This window comes from Neovison vison, chromosome 7, assembly GCF_020171115.1.
Source record: "Neovison vison isolate M4711 chromosome 7, ASM_NN_V1, whole genome shotgun sequence".
Lineage (NCBI taxonomy): Eukaryota > Metazoa > Chordata > Mammalia > Carnivora > Mustelidae > Neogale > Neogale vison.
The window spans coordinates 187,426,102-187,445,747 of record NC_058097.1 but is presented as its reverse complement, the minus strand read 5'-3'; the positions used below and the strand labels follow the sequence as shown (position 1 = coordinate 187,445,747).

The 19,646-nt window shown below is 47.9% G+C and overlaps 1 protein-coding gene across 1 annotated transcript in view; it reads right to left on the bottom strand.

Annotated features, from left to right (window-relative positions):
* Positions 1–19,646, bottom strand: part of EXT2 (exostosin glycosyltransferase 2) — a 140,235-nt gene that overhangs the window by 95,425 nt on the left and 25,164 nt on the right. The window contains exons 5-7 of the mRNA XM_044259130.1: positions 16,299–16,494; positions 14,364–14,503; positions 11,582–11,675 (exon numbers count right to left, since the gene is read on the bottom strand). Coding sequence (XP_044115065.1) covers positions 11,582–11,675; positions 14,364–14,503; positions 16,299–16,494 — 430 coding nt within the window. The remainder of the gene's footprint in view (positions 1–11,581; positions 11,676–14,363; positions 14,504–16,298; positions 16,495–19,646) is intronic.

Sequence of the window (19,646 nt, the reverse complement as noted above, 5' to 3'; positions counted from 1 at the left end):
ACTGACCCACGTTAACTCTAGAGACAGCTCTCCAGCCAATGTCCAAAGAAGACAACATGGGCCACCCCATCATGAAAAGGAACGGTTCGTGATCACATATTTACAGAGAATCTCCAATATACTCGTTATTTTTATGCAACTTAGTTTTCATAACTTAAATGTTTTCAGTGAGTTTGTTAAAACTACACCATAAACAATAATACCCAGTGTTAAACATCTTAGCAGATTACCAGGTATCAGTTTAGTCCCCCAAAGATGTATAAAAAAGTAGTTCTATCGCTTTGGAGTTTGGGGCACTTTATTTTGTTTTATTGCTTGTCTGGTTTTTATACCTAATTACTCTCCCCACAGGAGCTACATAAGCAATAAAACAAACCAGTATATTTTTATTGTTCACTCAATGAAAATCATTAATCCTAGATCAACAGCCATATAATTTGACTTACTACAAAAATTCCTTGCTTTTTCCTCAACCTCAAGTTAAACGGCTATTTTAAATTGAACACACTTGCAAAACTGCTCATGTCCAAAACTCTCTGAAAAGGGAAAAATAATGAGTTTGGTGCCAAAAGGGTACACGGCACTTAAAAATACACATCCAGTGGGTTTTGCTTATCTCTACTGATGTCTTCCTAGAGGCTTCAGTTAGGAGAAGAGCAAGCCAGCAGACAGAAAGCACATCCTGCGGGCATATCCCAACCACTCTGGAAATCAAGGCTGGAAAACTAAAAGGAGGAGGGCAGGGATGCACTTTTCAAAACGCCTGGAAAAACATTCTGGTCAGGAGATGCCAGAGATTTCGAAGCTCCCATCAAGCTGCTGGCCTTGATCCAGGTAATGGTTTTTCCTTCCCCTCAGCTGTCTGCTGCGGAGTTTTCCAGCAAAGAAAGAAAGGAAAAGTGGAGGGAAGAGGGAGGAGCAGCTTCCAGTCCAGTTCTCTGTAAGTGAGAGGGTAAAAAGGGCCAGGCATCGCAGGCTGACATTTATAGAGGGCCTGGCGTTTCCACGAAGCACTCTGGGAGGATTACTGGGGGTTAGCAATCTGGTCTAAAAGGGGCAGCAAAGCAGACTGATGAGCGTCCCTTTAAATTTGATAAGTGAGGCGGTGCGCAAAGACGCGGCGAGCGGGAGCGGGTGTAGACGTGTGAGTGGAGGCCCAGCTGGTCAGGCAGACTTTAGAAAAAACAGGTACATGCCATGCCTGGCTCCCCTAGCCCTTCGGGGCTGCCCAACTCGCTTGCCGAAGCCTGAAAGCACAAATGCCAGCGGAATGGCACTTTCTAACCGAGGGATAAAAATAAAAGCCCTTGGAGAATCTTGCCTTGCCTAACCCTCGCTGCCCTGCCTCCACCAAGAAAGCGACTCATTGGGCCAGCCGCAGGGTTCTGGACCTGCACAGTTAAAGATCTCGCTAGTCTCCGACCTCCGAATCACGGCCACACCAACCAATCCCTCCTGCCTGGCAATTTTCTTCAATTTGAATATCAGAAGTTTCGCACGACGGCCTGAGCTCCTGGACTCGGCAGAAAGACCCATATAGCTGTCAGCAAACTGATAAGAACTTTAAAATGACTCCGCGGGGCCTCTTTATAAAGAAGAGCCAAAGAAGCCCATAAAGAAACAGGGCAGGGGCCACGGAAACCAGCCGCTCACACTGGTTTAACGTGGCATTAAAATGAGCTACAGATTTATGGCAGTGTTTTAGCCCCTGGCCCAAATCATCTGGGGGATGAAGCTCTCGTCCCTGCTCTCCAGCGGGATTTTAAATCTGGAATGGAGCTGGCCAGAAAGGAATGGGGGGAGGGAGGCAGAGGCAGCAGGAGGAGGAGAGGAAAAAGGAAGAGGAAGAGAGTACTGGGAAAATCATACAACAAAACTGAGTCTCTCTTCAGTGGGATGGGAACAACAGTTATTTCTAAGAGCTATCTGGCCAGTCCTCTTAAATGCTCATAAAAATTCTCTTTATTTTTAGTTCTTACCCAGTAAACTTGAGTTCCTCAACCATTTACCACCCAAGCATCAAAAAGTTCATTTCTTTTTTTAATTTTTCAGTTCAAAAAATGAATAAAATTATCATTTGGCAGAGAACACATTTGAAGAGGGGGGGAAAAATCTCAGTACAAAAATGTTTTCTCACTGAAAAGAAGAAAAGTAGTACTTTATCCAAATGTGCCAATGATTTTTTTTTTTTTTAAGGCCAGCTAGCAAACCACTGATTTTAATCAGCCATTCTGATCCCAAAAGAAAAACAGAGAGGTGAACCGCGTTCCATGCCAAAACGTAGAAAGTACACCAGACCCACAGGAATAAATTCTATTTCAAGTTTCCAAGCCCAGAAGCCAATGCATAATACATCCACGTTGGTAACTCACTGTGGTTCTGTAAGACCAAATTCCATACCGGAAGGTTCCTTCCAATATTCAAACCCAAACCCAGGCAGAGCAATGGAGCAAGCAGACCAGAACCCAGCTTTCATGATTTGATGTAATCAATACAACTGCTCCACAGTGTCAGTAGCCCCAGGTCTGAGATAAGAAAAGGAAATTTTCCAACAAGTTAAGGAACTGGCCCATGGTCCCGGGTTAGGATTTGTGCAACACTTTAGGATTTGAATTCAGGTCTCTCCAACTAAGAGACCCATGTGATTGTCACTACCAACGATTCATTTACATATGTAACCGAAATAGAGGTTTCTGGAAGTATTAATCTTTACTGGATGATATGCTGATATTCTCTTTTCTCTTATATTTCACTAAAAATAAATAAATAAAATGCCAGTCATCACCCAGTGAATTGACTTCATGATCTAACTAATGAACCATGACCCTTGGTCTAGAAAATACTGCAGTACCCAATGCCCAGGCTCCCCCACCCTGACCCGAAATTGTCAGACGGGGAGTAAGGAGACCTGGGGTCCAGTCAGGCTCAACCCTGACCCTAACACTTCATTCTCAAGATCACCTGGACTTTGGATGCCTGGGTGGCTCAGTCAGTTAAGAATTGGCCTTTGGCTCAAATCATAATCCCAGAATCCTGGGATCAAGTCCTGCCCACTTCTCCCTCTGCCTGCACTCCCCCTGCTCACGCACACATGCGCTCTTTCTCAAATAAATAAATAAAAACTTAAAAAAAAAGGTCACCTGAATTCTAGAGCTTACATGTCATTTATAAAATACAAGGTAAGGGCTGAATAGTTTCGAAGGTCTCTTCTTTGATTTTGTTTCTCAATCTCTTTAGTGAATACTGCTTTCCCCTACCATCAATCATCATTTCATTATTCTCGTCACTGACCTTCCCTGCCTTCTACTTCTCTACAAAGTTCTTGGCCACTGCTATTCAAAGGCCTTGCTTGTTGTGCTCCATCTCACCTGCCGAGTCTTTCTCATAGAAGCCACCGCCGGGTGGAGGTCACTATCCTCCCAGAGCACCCGGTCTTCCTGTCCGAGACCAGCCAGCCGTGAAGATCCCCTTCACCTCCGATCTACTCCTGACTCTCCATAGCACAACTGAGTGACAGCACTTCTGGCCTTCTAGTGGGGATATCACGGAAGGAACTCTTCCCAGCAGCCTCGGAGCCTCTTTTAAAGACGGGACCTGTGTCATCGTCCCTGCTTTTTAAAAAAAAAAAAAAACCTCCCTCAATCTGCTTGGGAATAGAGCAGGTGCCTAATATGTATTTATATTTGATGGGTTTGCATTATGAAATTAGAGATGCGAATTCTCCTAAATATGGAGCATATTTAGGTAGGCTACTCTAGGAAATGCCACTGAACGAATTAAAGCACCATGATAAGATAAGTGAGCATTTCCAGACCAGGTTCCACACACGGCTTGCTTCTGTTTGCCCGTGGACGAGGTGTGCCTGGGCTGCCAAGGAAAGCAGCTTTATGGTCTCTCCATCTGGACTGTGAGGATTTAAATTTCAGAAGTTCTACAAAATAACTGCAAATCAGCGCAAACCTTAAAGACGGGAGAATTTATTTACAGGCCCTAGTGCACTATAAATTTGAGACAGTTCTATTAAAATGCTTTTCTTGGCTTCCCATCAGATACTTGGCAAAAGTCTTTTTCCAATAAGGTTCTTAATACCAAAGTTGGGGAAGGAAGAAAAAAAAAATGAAACACGTAAAAAAAAAATGCTCTTCCTTAAGAGTTCCAATTAAATGAGTATTTTATCCTGCTTTAAACAATATACGTTAACCAATCTCTTTTGCGATATGGATTTATACAATCAGGAAAACTCCAACACAGAGAATCCAGTACTATTGAAAAGAAATTATGAAATTCAGGATATCCCATAAAGCAACCCCACTCAGTCCGCACGGCTCTCCTTCAGGCCAAAGAGACCAGCTTTGTGTCAGAACCATGCTTGTCTGTTTCACAGGAAGAACTGCGGGGATCTGGTCAATGCGTTTTGTTTAAGGCAACCAACCCAGTATGAAAGGGCCAGGACGAAAGCAGAGATCGGGAAACAGCTTGGGGCCAGAGACTGGGGGAGAAAAGGAGGCAGGGAATATCTGACATTTTTTAAAAAGCTGTCAGAGTTCAGTTGAAGTATGTTAAAAAAAAAAAATTCAGTTTCACAGGTGGGGGGATAAAAATGACAGACCTTACAATATTGATTCTGGAAATTAGAAGTGAAATATTTTCCATATTCTTCATAATATATAATATATTTCCAGGGATGCATCCAGCCAGCCTGAAATGTCTCAAGCGACTGTTTGGAGAAGACTATCCAATAATCAGTCATCTTGAATTATTGGCAAGTTCATCTTTTTTTTTGCCTCTATCCAGGCCACACAGCTCTGTGATCTGAATAAAGTCGTGGGCAGCTAAAGAGAGTGTGCTCCCTGTTTGTCCCTCACATGGTGTGCGGCCTTGGGAGGGTTACTTTACATGCCTCTATCCTCAGCGTCCTCGCATGAAAACGTTCAGATTGCCCATCTGCCCGCCTACCTCACTATTCTGGTTAAACAGTTTGCTCGTAAACCCGTGCACTCAGGGTGAGGGAGGGAGGGGCAAGTGCACATGGACTGTCGGTGGACAGGACAGACAAGCCACCCGCATGGGGAACCTTCAGAGAACGGGGCTGTTGAGGTTTCTAGACATCTGAGAGTTTATACCTAGCACTGAATCGTGAAACACTTATTTAGAAATATATATTTTTTTCATTTTTACTAAGTTTTTAATATTAATTCCAGTAGAGTTAACATGCAATGTTATATTAGTTTCAGGTGTACGATAATAGTTATTCAAGAATTCTATCCATGACTCAGTGCTCATCACTGTAAGTGTACTTAATCCCCATCACCTATTTCCCCATTCCCCCCACCCACCTCCCCTCTGGTGACCGTCAGTTTGTTCTCTGTATTTAAGAGTCTGGGGGCACCTGGGTGGCTCAGAGGGTTAAAGCCTCTGTCTTCAGCTCAGGTCATGATTCCAGGGTCCTGGGATCGAGCCCCACATCGGGCTCCCTGCTCAGCAGGAAGACTGCTTCCTTTTCCCCACCCCCCTGCCTACTTGTGATCTATGTCTGTCAAATAAGTATATAAATAAATAAAATTAAAAAAAAAAAAAAGAGTCTGTAAAAACAAACATTTTGGACAGACTGTGGCTCAGTGGGTTAAGCCGCTGCTTTCAGCTCAGGTCATGATCTCAGGGTCCTGGGATCGAGTCCCACATCGGGCTCTCTGCTCAGCAGGGAGCCTGCTTCCTCCTCTCTCTCTCTGCCTGCCTCTCTGCCTACTTGTGATCTCTCTCTGTCAAATAAATAAATAAAATATTTAAAAAAAAAATAAAAGCTTTATAAAGTATATTATTTTAAGAGCCACCATTTAAAAACGTGTGTGCGCGTGCACGTGTGTGTATGCGTGTATGTGTGTATGCTAAACAAAATTTAAACTTTCTCTTAAAGATTCAAGGGCATCACCAAGAATAGCAATTTCTGTACTTTCTCAATTTTAAGACACCCCATCAATAGCAGCTTTAGGGGAAAAAACAGACACCATATTCAATGTTCAAACTGATGGCAAGTCTCTTTTGGATGTCAGAAATCCAAAACATGAAACAAACAAACAAACACGCACTTCTTTGAATCAAGGAAATCTGCCATCTCACACTGATGCACCTAGGACACAGTGAAGCCTGAAAAGGCGTCAGCCATATATCCGATGTACGGAGAGTTCTATTTCTGAAACAACTTTTCCATCTTCGCCGTTCACACCAGACTGGCAGAGGACTCATCTCAGAGACCCTTCCTTACAGTCTTTCTGCCCTTCAATTTGTGACTTCTAACTGCGACTGTGAAAACTGGGTAAGTCACCATGTTGAAATTACGTAATTTCAGAATTTTAAAATAAATTCATAATTTTAAAATAAAATACAAGCCTCGTTTTAGGGGCTGTCCCACAGACGAAGTACGTGACCTCTGGTGTGCACACACACGTGCACGGCCGTGGGTTCTGTCCTGCCCTCTCCTTTATCACAGCGAGGCCTCACCATCGTCCTGGTCGGTGAGGGTGCCACGTGTCTGGGGCTTTGGTTTCTTAAATAGAAGTGTTCTGTCTTTTTCTAATCAGCCGATTATATCTTCCAGTACTCCTCAGCAGCACAAATATTCAGTCCGCTTAATAGGAAAGTATGAAGGCAAACTGAGATGGGTCAGTGTAGAAGAATGAAAAGAAACTGGTATTTTAACTCACCCAAGCTTAAAGGCCAGGGAGAAGAGAAGATGCTGACTATTTCTGCCACCTCAAAGGCTCCCAGTCAATTGAGTACAAAGAAGAGTTCAAAGGCAAGGCAGGCTCCTGACTTCCACCTCCTAGTGTGGCTGAGGTTAGAGGTCACTGCTGGTGGAGCCACTGACCAATAAAAGAATGTTTGGAAACTCCACTCGACAGATAAACCGCGGATCCATTTACGCCTTCCTCCCTATGCACACAAACATTTCCAACTCTACAGTCCTGAGTCTACCCAGCCTTCCAAGATCCTAGATTGCTTTCTTTTCCACTGTCATTCAAGAGAGTCCGGGGATAGGAATGTTCCTGCTCACTACAGAAAAATAGTCACTTGCATACTTCCTCCTGTCTTCCAATGTAAGAAAGGTGGTTGCTAGGCCTCTCCACCTCAAGGCCTACCTCAAATGCCACCACCTGCCCAGCAAAGCTGTCCCTGACAACTTTGGCCCATAACTTCTTCCTTCTGTTTCAGATCCCTAATGTACTTTGGAAAACGTGCACCATTTTCTCAACTTTCTCTATGCTTATATCCACACATCACCCAGATGACAAGTAGGCCTTTGTGAGTGGGGATCACAGATTTATTACTATCTCCCACCATCTCCCCTTGAAAAAACAACACTTAATTAGGGCTTCACTAAGTTAACTAGTTAATTTAGCTCATGGGATGATAAAAGGCCAACTGATGATTTGGCTTTATACCATTATAACTCTCACCCTCTACTAATTAAAGGAACCGGTTTCTAATTTACCCACAAAGAAAACCTATAAGCCTCGCCTAGCTTGTCCAATACTCTTCTTCAGCTTTCAGGAGTAGATAACGGACTTTCTCTAGCGTTGTCCTTAACTTTATGGTTGCTTCGATATTACATCTAAAGTCACGAGACAAATTTACTTACTCGCCCTTGTCAGGCAAAGTGTCTCTCCCTTGGTTCATCCTAATGCCAAGTCATGATGAAGACTTTCGCCACGGTCCCCACCAGTCACCCTGCAGCTTCCCTCATCCAGAGCTCTGAGCTGCAAAACGTCACTCTAATATTTCCATCACCGAGATCGCACACCAGCTCCACTGAGGTCAATTCAGACAGAGAGCTCTGCTCCACCTGCAGACAGCAAAAATCCTGTGCTCAGCACTACTTCTTCCTTGTCTGAAAGAAACAGTCTCTGGAGACCAACTATGAGGACAATGCCAGTCAGAAGCACCTTAGGATTTCTCAGAAACATTTACGTGGTGCAAAGGAAAAGGAGTCACTTAAAAGTGGATGGAGACCTCTGCTGGCTACAACTGTCCCTGCAGCTTCTCGAACTAGTTACCAGCTGCAGAGCAAGACCTACAGACTGTGGCTCAGGCTCAGCTCCTTCTGACCTATCAACCAGGGGCTCCAAGGCATCAACTATGGCTACAGGAGGATTTCCCTAAAGTTTATGCCTGTCTTACAAAAACATCCAAACTGGACCTCCCTAAAGGGAATTCACTAAGCTGTAAAAACTTTCTAGAACCAAGTGTGTCCTGTTTTTCCAGCCATTCCTGCCACGGTCACATTAAATCGATGAACAGTAAACGGAGGGCAAAATGACAAGCAGATTCTGCAAAGGGTCCTAGAGAACAAAAGAACTCTCTCTAATCTTAGATGAGGGCTTCACTATCACTAGGATGGTAGCTCCCAATCAAAGCAATGTTGTCCCACACCAGACAGTTAACAGTATCTAAAGACTTTTTGGGGGGTGCCTGGGTGGCTCAGTGGGGCGCCTGGGTGGCTCAGTGGGAAGCCTCTGCCTTCGGCTCAGGTCATAATCTCGGGTTCCTGGGATCGAGCCCCACATCGGGCTCTCTGCTCAGCTCTCTCACGGGGGAGCCTGCTTCCTCCTCCTCCTCTCTCTCTCTCTCTCTGCCTGCCTCTCTGCCTGCTTGTGATCTCTATCAAATAAATAAATAAAATCTAAAAAAAAAAAAAGACTTTTTTGGATTTTGGAAAAGGGATGTGCTATTGGCATCTAGTAGCTGAACCTGGTCATCCTTATACCTCTCTGGGAATTAGTTCAACCAGATAATCTCACTTTTGGTTGAGATCAGCCCAATCTAGAAGTCTAACATTGGGAGAAGAGGCTGTTCTGGGCTCACAGAATATTCAGGGAAAGGGGAGCTCCATGGAACACTGCAGTGGAGTGCTTCAGAAGGTCTGAAAGCAGCAGAGAAGAAGGACATGAGGGCATCTGGGTGGCTCAGTGGGTTAAAGCCTCTGCCTTCAGCTCTGGTCCATGATCCTAGAGTTCTGGGATCGAGCCCCGCATCAGGCTCTCTGCTTAGTGGGAAGTCTGCTTCCTCTCTCTCTCTCTCTCTCTGCCTCTCTGCCTACTTGTGATCTTTGTCTGTCAAATAAATAAATAAAAACCTAAAAGAAAAAAAAAAAAAAGAAGAAGACATAAGAAGACCAAAGGAAAACTTGGAAAAGGAGATAGGCAAGTGCCTAGACTGCCTTTCTATCCAAGTTGACCCAACATGGGGCACTCACCACCCGAGGAGGTGACTGGCCCTCGGGCCTAGATGCATGCAGCAGAGAGAGCCACTCAGTCATTCATGCTGTCAAGGACGGTGATATTCTTGCTAAGGACAAGAGGCTCAGAGACCTTTTAAATAGCTGAATGGAACAGGAGAGAGGATCTAGCCATATCATAAATCCACCACTTCATAAAGGGGGCAACGAAAGCCCGGTAAGTTCTGGTGACTTATCACTGTGGTATAACTCCTAGGGACAGAACCAGAGTTCATATCCAAGTCTTTTGACTCCAAGTATATCTCTTTGAACCCAAATAACCTCAAAGTACTCTATTTTTAATGACGTCTATCCATTCCATCTCAGTAGTTCTATGACTTGGAGCCCAGACTCAGAAACGCCCAGCTGTGCCTGCCTCAGACCTGTGGTTCCCCACCCGTCTCTGTGCAACGATGGCATTCCACAAGCTGGCCAGGGGAGCTTGGCTCCGAAAACCCAATGAGGCTCCTTCCCAGCAGGATGGTGCTAGGTTTCTACTTGGCCTTGTCATACTGGAATCTTAAGATAGTATCTGATTTGGCAGATGACTCTCTTCCTGGTTACGTTAATAAATCATGATGCCGTAAAAGAGACACCCAGAGCTCAGACACCAGGCCTGTTCTTCTGTGAAAAGGAACAGTTTCTCCTACATAACTTGTAAGAGCTGTAGGTTTAGATGAAGAATCTAGAGATCTCCAGACGGATTTTCTAAATTGAAACTCAGATAAGACCAGTGGCCAAGTAATAACTGAGAAGCCTAAACACTTAAAATGAACATGAACAGCTCTGAAAAAAACAGTGGGGAGGCTAAAATCCAACTGTGGCTTGTTTTGTTTCGTTTTGAAGATTTTATTTATTTAAGAGAGAGAGCCCACACAGAGGGAGAGGAAGAGAGCACAGAGAGAGGGGGAGAAGCAGACGCCCCACTGAGCAGGGAGTCAGAAGTGGGGCTCGATCCCAGGACCCAGGGATCAGGACCTGAAGCAAAGTCAGGCACTTAACCAACTGAGCCCCAGGGGCCCCTGTAATTTGCTTTCCTATCACAACACCAACACACGTTACAGATGAGGTCACTGAGGTCCAGGGAAGGCGAGTCCTTGGCTGCGGGCAGAGTGGGTGCCCAGCCGAGATGGCACAGGCGCAGGCAGTCTGAGCAGCACCAGCCTGGGGGACGTGGCCGTCTCTGTGGTTTAAAGTCATAAACAGGGCAGACTCAACAGATCCGCTCATTTCCCCTGCCTCCTAAAACCCTAAAATGATGACGACGACAAATTTTTAAAAAATGAAGGCGCAGTCACTCTAAGCTCTAGAAGATGGGAGATGAGCGGAAGCAACCAGATGCGAAGCCGAGGAGCAGCACGAGGCGTGGTGGCCGGTTCTCCAGGCCCACGTGGCCACTGAGGAAAATCAGTGCAGAAAACCCCGAGGTCATCTGCGGTGGAACCCCAAGTGGCAAAGATGAGGGACTTAGCACAGAGACCCCCCCAACCCTCTCTCCTGCTCATCTCCTACAATGGTAATCTTGACAAGAATTAAAACCTTAAGAATCTACTAAACAGAAAAGAAATAAGCACAGTACCAATCTAGGGTAGTCTTTTTAATTTTTTTTTAAACTTACTTGACATTTCAGCCCAACTAAATTTCTTTCGGGAAAGAGAAAAGAAAGAGAAGCAGGACTATCCGGGGCCCCGAGTGGCACGCTGCAGACCATGGACAGCAGCCCAGGGGAAGGGGCATCAGGAGGTGGAAGAGAAACCGGACAGTGAGGCAGGGGTGTGTCACTGCTCCGGGGGACAGGAAGCACCCCTCGGCGAGGGACGCCACCGGGACTGGGAACCTAGGCCAGCTGCTCTGGGGGACAGGGAGCACCGCTTGGCGAGGGAGGCCGCTGGGATCGGGAAGCTCGGCCGGCTGACAGGACAACATTCTGCTCAGCAGCTACTCAGAAGTACCACCCTGAAATGTCCCCACTTCCTGAGCTACCGTAGTCACAACTATCACCTGCTGTGAGAATGACCATCTAAACAGGTTCAGTTTTGCATCCGGCACACGCTGTTACACCATGACCCCAAAACATAAAAACAGAGGCTCCCCCTTGGGAGCGCCTGCATCTCCGACAGTTACTCTCGCAAACCTCATCCAACGTGACTCACCTGAGCCCACTTTCCTCTCCTCAGGTGAGTGGGTCTATCCGGCTGCGGCGATGACCCCCGCTCACATGTTCGGCTCTGTCCACGTATATCCTGCACGGGCCAGGCCACCCTCCGGACCACACACGTCACCCCCCAGCAGGGCTGCCCGGCCTCTTACCTGCCGCTGCATTTCTTCAATCTGTCTTCGGGGGATGCCCTGCAAGATGCCATACACGTCAGACAGCTTTTCTTCTGGCACAACCACAGATGCTCTGGGGACGACAGCAGGATAGTCACATACACATGGCCCCCTGCACATGGCCTCCTGCAGATCCAGCCGCCTCATTCTCCGGAACAGGAAACTACAACCCTCCCTCATCCCGCATTCCCTCTGTGGAGGGCTCGTCCCCCTCCGCCTCCTCCTCCATCTCCTTGGGGCCTACCTTCTCGACAGCGTTCTCTCGCCTGCTGCGTCCTCACCTCCCTCCCCGCCACCTGTGCACTCCAGCCATGCTGGGGCCCTTCCAGATGCTTCCACAAACCATGCTCTGCATGCCCTGGGGTCTGTGGGTGTACATGTCCTCCTCCCTGGTGTACTCTTTTCCTTCCCTGCCCATTCTGAACAAACCAGGACTTCTGTCATTTAGCTACCCACTCAAGGCCACTCTTGGCACCCATTTACGGAGCCGCTATCATGTGCCAGTGCTGGGATTACAATAGCAACCAAATCGGACAAAGGCCGGGGCTGAGCACCGTGAGAACACCTGTAGGGGAGCATTCTAGGCAGACGGCCCTGAGAAAGCAGCGTGCTGGGAATGTTCTGGCAACAGCACCGAGGCTGGCGTGGCTGGAGTAACGAAGACGGAGAAAACCAGGAGGTAAACCGGAGGGCGGGGCGCAGCAAGCACACAGGGCCTTGGAGGCTGTGGTAAGGACGTGGCTTTCACTGAGAGAGAACGCCATCAGACGGTCTTAGGCAGAGCTGGCTTGACCTGATTCAGTGCCAGTGGGGTCATTTTGCCCAAAGTGTTAGAAGAAACTGCAGAAAGCAGGAGCAGAAAAACAGCGGGAGACGGTCGCAAAATCCAGTGGGAGCGCTGGGGAAAGCGGTGAGGACAGCGCCACCGGCAGGACTAGCCACAGCTCAGACACGCGGCGAGGGAGACAGAGGGCTCAGCAATCACCCACCCGTCGGGGCATTTTGCAGGGTTTCCCATTTTCTTTGTACCAATTAACTTGTTACAATCTGAAAGCCGTGCCCCAGCAAGACTAGTCTGTTAGGATGGAAACCACGCCTGATCCACTCCCAGCACCCCTGAGCACCTGGTCCATGGTCCCGCACACACAGCTGGCACTTAGTATATATCTGCTAAGTAAGTCCACAACATCTACCGTACAGATGGGAAAACTGAGGCTCAAAGGAAGGAAGAAAAGAAATGATTTGGCAAGATCACAAAGCTAGCCAGTGAGAGAGCTGGCTACCTGAAACCCGACCTTCTGGCTCCAAATCCAGAGCCCTTCCAATACTTACCCATAATTACAACGACTCAAGCCAGTCTGGATTCTCACAGGAGTATTTTTCCAGCCTCAGCTCAGGGTCACTGCCTCCATGAAGCCCTCACCAACTCCACTGCCGGCAATGGTGTGCGCCTCCTTCTCGAGATTCTCATCCTACCCCACCCAGCCCGGCTGCCTCTATAGTCAGCCATTGCTGGTTTACCTGTCCATCTTCCACCATTAGGTGAGGGGCTTCCTGGAGGCAAGTCTGACCTTGACCATCTTTATATCCCCATACCTAACACAGCACCCCAAAAGTAAAGGGTCCTCAACAAATGTCTCCACAGACACTCAAATGATTGGAAGTGGCTCAGCATGTCCCTAGGATAAAGAGAAGTATACAGCCTCATCCTTCAGGCAGAATGAGCCTCTGTCCGGGCTTCCGCCCCCTGTGCAGGCATCTACTACAGCATTCATCACACGTTATTAGAATGCTTGGTTTGTCCCTGTGAGATCCCAGTCTCTTTAGAGCAGAGACTGCACTATTCACAGGAGACTTTCCGATAACCATGAGATGAATGGAGGTACAGAAGAATGAATGCTAGTTGCATTATTCAAATAGCTATGGTGATCAGACAAGAACAGAAATATCAGAACAGTTGGGAGAGGAGAAGATAATTAAGTATCTGAGGCAAAGTCAAGCCCCAGAGGTATTCACAAAGGGAGCTAATTTTCAACCATCTTTAACCTCCCAAGTCCTAGCGCAATGAAACAACGTGAGACCAGAGGGCTCTTCTGTCCCTTACAGCAGTGGCAGACCTAACCAAGCAGGGCCCATGCGTGTCCATCTGCGCACAGGCAAGTCTCTAAGCTCTCCCGCACGTGGCGGTCCGCCCCCTCCAGCTAGTAACATTAGGCAAGCTCTGCAGGGTCTCTAGGACAGTGCTCGCCACTGTGGCTACAAATCACACCCGAGGAGCTTTGAGGTGCAGCATTCCTGAGGGGGAGGCCCAAGAATTGTTTGAAGTCCTTCAGGTGAGCAGACTGTGCAGGTACAGTGGAGAACCACTGCTCTTGGCCAAGGTTGCTGACCGTCTTTGGTAAAATACCAGATAGTATGTATTTTAGGCTTTGTGGGCCATATCCTCTTTGTCACAACCACTCGGCTCTGTCACTGCCGCACAGAAACGGCTGGGAGGTAATCTGTGAGTCAGTGGGTGTGGCTGTGTTTCAATAAAACTTTATTTACAAAACCTGGCAGGTTCCCATTTTTGGCCCCAAGACCTCAGTTTGTGAACCTCTGCTCTAGGCCAACCGACCAACTCTTCTGACGGAAAATACAGCTAAACAATCTACAGAAAGAGTTCTCCAACCTCGGTATGCAGTACAACTACCGAGGGGGCTTTCGAAATCTAATACACACAGAACCACTGGTATAAAGTTTATCAGAAGGTAACACTCACCTCTTCCAGTCCAGAACTTCAGAGAAAGGCAAAACATAGGAGTCTGCAATGATGACTGGGACGCAGCCGGCGCGTAAAACGTCACTCAGTGCCGCCTGGCCCAGCCGAGCGCCACGAAGAACCACACAGAACGTGGCCTCCTGCAGGGACGCAAGCAGAGGTGGGGGTCACACACCAGCTTCGCTGACGCACTCGGATCGCCACGGACCCTGCAGTTCTCCAGAGGGCTGAAGCCAAGCACTACCAAGACGTCCTGACGGGGAATGTGGAAAGATGAAAGCTCACACTGGGGGAACTTGGAAAGCTTAACTGGCCACGGTACTTGGTATTTCCACTCTTCAGTGTCACCTCAATGCTGCTACTGGTGGCATCTGAAATGTCCAGAGCCAATGTCCCAGCCTTTCTCTGGGAACTCAATAATGGAACCTCCCCGCCACCAGGTTCCTTCCAGCCCTAGTCTACTAGGCAAACACACTGTGGCACGGGGGCTGACCTCAGCCCACCTCATAGAAGAATTATTTGTCTGGGCATTCAGGCTTTCTAGAAGACCCCCTAAGGAAGCTATCAACTTTCATCTTTCATCTTTCTACTTCTCGTGGCTTCGAGCAGTGTGCTCTGTACATAGCAGGTACTCATGTCATGAATGCGGTGCCTCTGAAAACATACAGATGTGTCCCTCTTAGAACAATAAATCAAACAGAAAGCAAAGCCTCGAAGAACTGCTTCTTCCCTCCCTCCCTCAAGCCAAGTTAATGTGGGGAACATTTCAGAAAATGACAGACGTACAGGAGAACAAACGGTTGTAGGAGGGAAGCCAAAATAAGAAACAACTCTCTCTCTAACGCTCAGTTTCTCCCAGTGTTTGCCTCCTCGGGAGGAAGAAAAAAGATTAAATAAACAAAAACAAAAACAAAACACTGTTTCATCTTTACAGCTAGGGAAAAGGAAAGCTCAGAAAAAAAGAAAAACTCCAAATCCTCCAGGGATACACGAGAAAGCAGCGGGGGCTGAGGAAGAGAACTGGTCATGGCGCCTAGGGGTGCAGGTGGACAGCTCGGCCTGCCCGGAGGAGTCGGCATCCAGATGTGGACACACGTGCTGATAACCATTTTTTCTGTCTAGACAAAGGTTACTATAAATACTCCTGCTCACATCACCACCGTTATCAGTCAGACATTCCAGAGGAGATGCAGCACTTTCTGAGAGAAAGTATTTTAACAATCTCAGCATGGCCCAGTTCTCTGTGGAGATGGGGGGTGGGGGAGGACCACACCAGCTCCTTGCTATTTCTCCTTGAACTATTTTAAATATTTCAGGGAACAAAACTCACTTTCTCCTTTCCTCGCCCCCCTGCCCCTGGAATGTCAGGCATCCTACTTATGCTTAAAATATCCCCCAAAGGACTACTCTTCCCCGAGCGAGCGTATGGAAACAGTGGCATGGCCACGACTCAGGCAAAGGACATGCTACCAGTAGGAAGGACATGGCGAGGGTAGCAAAACGCCAACAGACAAAACAGTGACAAAAAATGAAAACCTTCCGTTCCCAGGAAATGCGGACTGCAGCCTCGTGGGCCTGCACGTCAGCGGGTACAGGCTGCCCCCTTCGAGCAGGCGATCTCTCTGGACGGGCTTACAAATACAGGGGTAAAAGTGCCCACTCTGGCCACATGACTTCTCCCCAAGCCCACAGCGGTTGCGGCTGTGGAGGGCGACGAGCGTCCAATGGGAGCGGGAGCACTGGGAGGCCAGACAGCTCTACACACACAGCAGGCCAGCCGCCGCCACTCCTCAGGGCCCACGTGGCTGCCAGGGAGCCGGGCTACGTCCTTGTCATCCCTGGGGTGCATGCCCCAGCAGCACGGGGAGAACAAGGCCTTCTGCTGGGGGCATACTGCTTCGGGAAGGGCCCCCTCCCGGGCGCAGGGGCACTCACCTGCAGCACCTGGGGGTACTCGTAGACCTGGTGCTCCCGGCAGCGCCTGCGCACCCAGGGGACGCCCTCTGACAGGTTGGTGCACTTGTCCAGTACTAGCACCGACTCCGCGTGTTTGGCCTGCAGGGCTTCCAGGTCTTCTCTGTACTCGGGGTGGACAGCCATCTGAGAGGACAGCAGGAAGTACCGCCGGGGACTGCAACAGAGCAAGAAGCGTGACTGGAACGCTGCCGCCGGCCCGCAGGTCAGGGTACGACACACTCGGACGTTCGACTTAGGGCAGGAAGTGGGTTCTCACGGGTCTTGGCAGGTCTCGATTTTCTGGGCAATCGCACTCTGCGGCGTTGGTCAGTATTACAGTATTATACAGCGTAAGAACCTAAGGTCTGGCTCAGTCACGTGCCGTCATGAAGATATGACTGGGGAGAAGTTCTTCAGGTTTTGAGGAAACGCCTGTAATATGCCAAGCTTGGAGAGCAAGCAAGAAATCTATATGTGCGTGGAAAAAGAGAAGCTGAATGGCTGTCTACTTGGAAGAAACACCAACGTGTTACCATGAGTCATGGCTAAGGTATCTAACGTGAAAAGGAACTAAGAGCTGGCTGCATCCTTCAGATGGGAAGAGAGGGAAACAATGGGCAGCACCGGGGGTAAAACCGGAAGAGGTGAAGGACTGCTTCCGGCTACTGAATGGCCTCCTTGGCCTACGGAGGTGCTGCAGGGAAGACAGCCTCCATCCCCAAGGCCACCTGCACACAAGAAGACTGAACTGGTGTTGAGAATAATGAGTGGAAAAAACTATTTTCACCAAAGGAGGGAAACAGTCTTAATATCTGGGTAGCAAGGATGTCTAAAAGAAAATGGAGTGAAGAAAGGATTTCCATGGGTCTAGTGCCATTGAGATCTTCACAAGAGACAAACTACACGAACACAAATTTAGTAAGCCAGAAGTCAAAGGGGAGTTCTGGAGGAGACCAGATGGTAAGGAACTCTCTCCTAGAAGGCAAGATTCCCACAGGGCAGAGAGGTTACGGAGCATAAACACTACATAGGTTGAGGGACCAGCAGCATTCACCATCAAAGAAATGAATAATATAAAGCAGGTTCCACGAAGAAGTGAAACACCCATCAGACCTAGAAGCAGTACTCACATGAATCTAACCCCCACTGGTCTGAACCGGGGAAAGTTCTGGGGGTGGGGGGTGTACCTATCATAGACAATGCCATCAGACAAGCGGATACAAGTCTGCACATAAGAAAGAACCAAAACCTATACTCTGTGACCCCATCTCTCTCACTTCCTTTTTTTTCTTTTTTTCTTGCACTGGGAGAAAGGAACAGTAATTTTTTTAGGTTTCTTATACTTCTTTGGAGGTTGTAGCTAAAGAACACCTTACCCATACATCCACAGCTGAAGAACAACCATTCTCTGACTGAAAAGGTCATCATTGTTTACCCAGCACTGAGTTTCAGGTCCCAAACACACAAAGCAATGAGTGGAGAAGGGGAATGTTCCCCTTTCCAGCCAGCTCAGCTACAGAAACTCCAGAAAACACAGCAACACGCCCCACAGCCAGATGGCCTTCAAATCCTCAGAACCCTTTCTTCTGGTAATTCTTTAAGCGGCTGAGCTACAAGCAAAAGGTACTTCCCCCATCCCAGTTAAGAAAGAAAGGGACAGGCACATTCCCTAAATCCTTGAGAAAGCAAGTAGCCACAGGAGGCCATTTAAATTAGACTAAAATTCAGCTCCTCTGTCAGACCAGCCACATTTCAAATTCTCAATGGCCATATGTGGCTAGAGGGCACCTAATAACAGAAATACTGATGTCTCCCATCGCAGAAAGGTCTGCTTGATAGAGCTGCCCTTGAGGGTCATTCAGACCCCGAAGACAGGGGAAAGTAAGTGGAGATAGGAAAGACATGGAGTAGAACCTATCAGGGAGTGAGTCTGGATCAGCTGTGCAGACTGGTTCCTCTCATCCTGCACAATTTCCCCCTAAGTTACGATTTATTGAACAATATGCTGAATATTTATAGCTAAAAGTAGTCCTTCTAGACACTGAAACAGAGTCTTGGATTCTATTCCCTGAGCCTCAGCAATGTTTCTCTTGTAAAGCACTAATTCACAGAGGGATGCCATGGTGAAGGGAAGATCACACATTAGAGCAGTTGCAGATCACTTCAAAGTGAATACCATCTCCCTGCAAAGTATTTCTGCAATCAAACTGGTCTGTTTAAACAAGAGAAAGGACTTACAGGCAAACTCGCAAGACAAGCAGGGTTTAAAACCACCTTAAGAATGAAACCTATTTGGGAATGTAGTAAACTGGGTTTTTTTTTTTTTAATTTCAAATCAGAAAACTTCTCATTAACAAGTTATAATGAAATCGGCCATGCATCAAATTGGAGCTGAAGGACCTTAAAGGTCTTTCTAATTCCTAAGACAGTGGTTCTGTGATGGATCTCATGGGGTACTGGTATTTGCTGGATGTCTCTGGAGACTTTCTCTTTAAGTAGAGCTGCTAGCATAAAACTGGCGATGCTCTACACCGTCTAGAATAAGAACAGACATGCCAATACCCCAGAAGGTGTCCTTGTAGAAGGGTGCAGAAGGTTGGAGTTCTAGAAAGAAAAAAGAGTTGTACTGCACAACGTGGGTGGGGCCAGAAATGGCCCAGCCAGAGTGCTGAAGCCTTTCTAGGGTGAAGGCGTCTACTTGGGAAAGAGCTGTGAGGTGGCCCAATGCCGGGTATGAGAGCCCTGAAAGGGTACCCGAGGTTTCGGCACTGGGGGCAGGGGTCAAAGGAGCCATGGCAACCCAGGGGGACGCTGAAGAAGAAGTGAGGTTAGGAGGGCGTGTGAGAATCCCAGGACAGAGTGTTAGAGCCTGGACTGGCTAAGAAGGGTGCCGTGTTGTGCGGAGGGTGAGGGCAACGGTACCAGCACCCTACTGTGGGGTGCTGGAACCCCAGAAGGCAGCGGAGGGTAAGTCCTGGGGCGAGTGGGGAGAATACAGCAGTGGGAGCACAATGTGGGGGAGTCAGGGTCTGAGGGGAGATGGAGGCAGGGGCGGCAGGGTTGGTTGGTTACATGCAAGACGGCTGAGCAAATCAGTAAAGATACTGAGGATAAATGAGAGCCAGATCGCCCCCTGTCGGAGAACAGAGCGACAAACAGGCAATGGGAGGAGACCAGAGCGCCCCGGTGCTGGATGGATCTGCAGAGGGTGACGTGAACTCGCGGTTTTCAGTGTACACAGACAATATCAAGACTCTCCATCTACCCAGATACAGAGAGAAACACAGAAGCTCAAGACGCTCCTGGGGAAAGAAGGCCTCCAGCTGA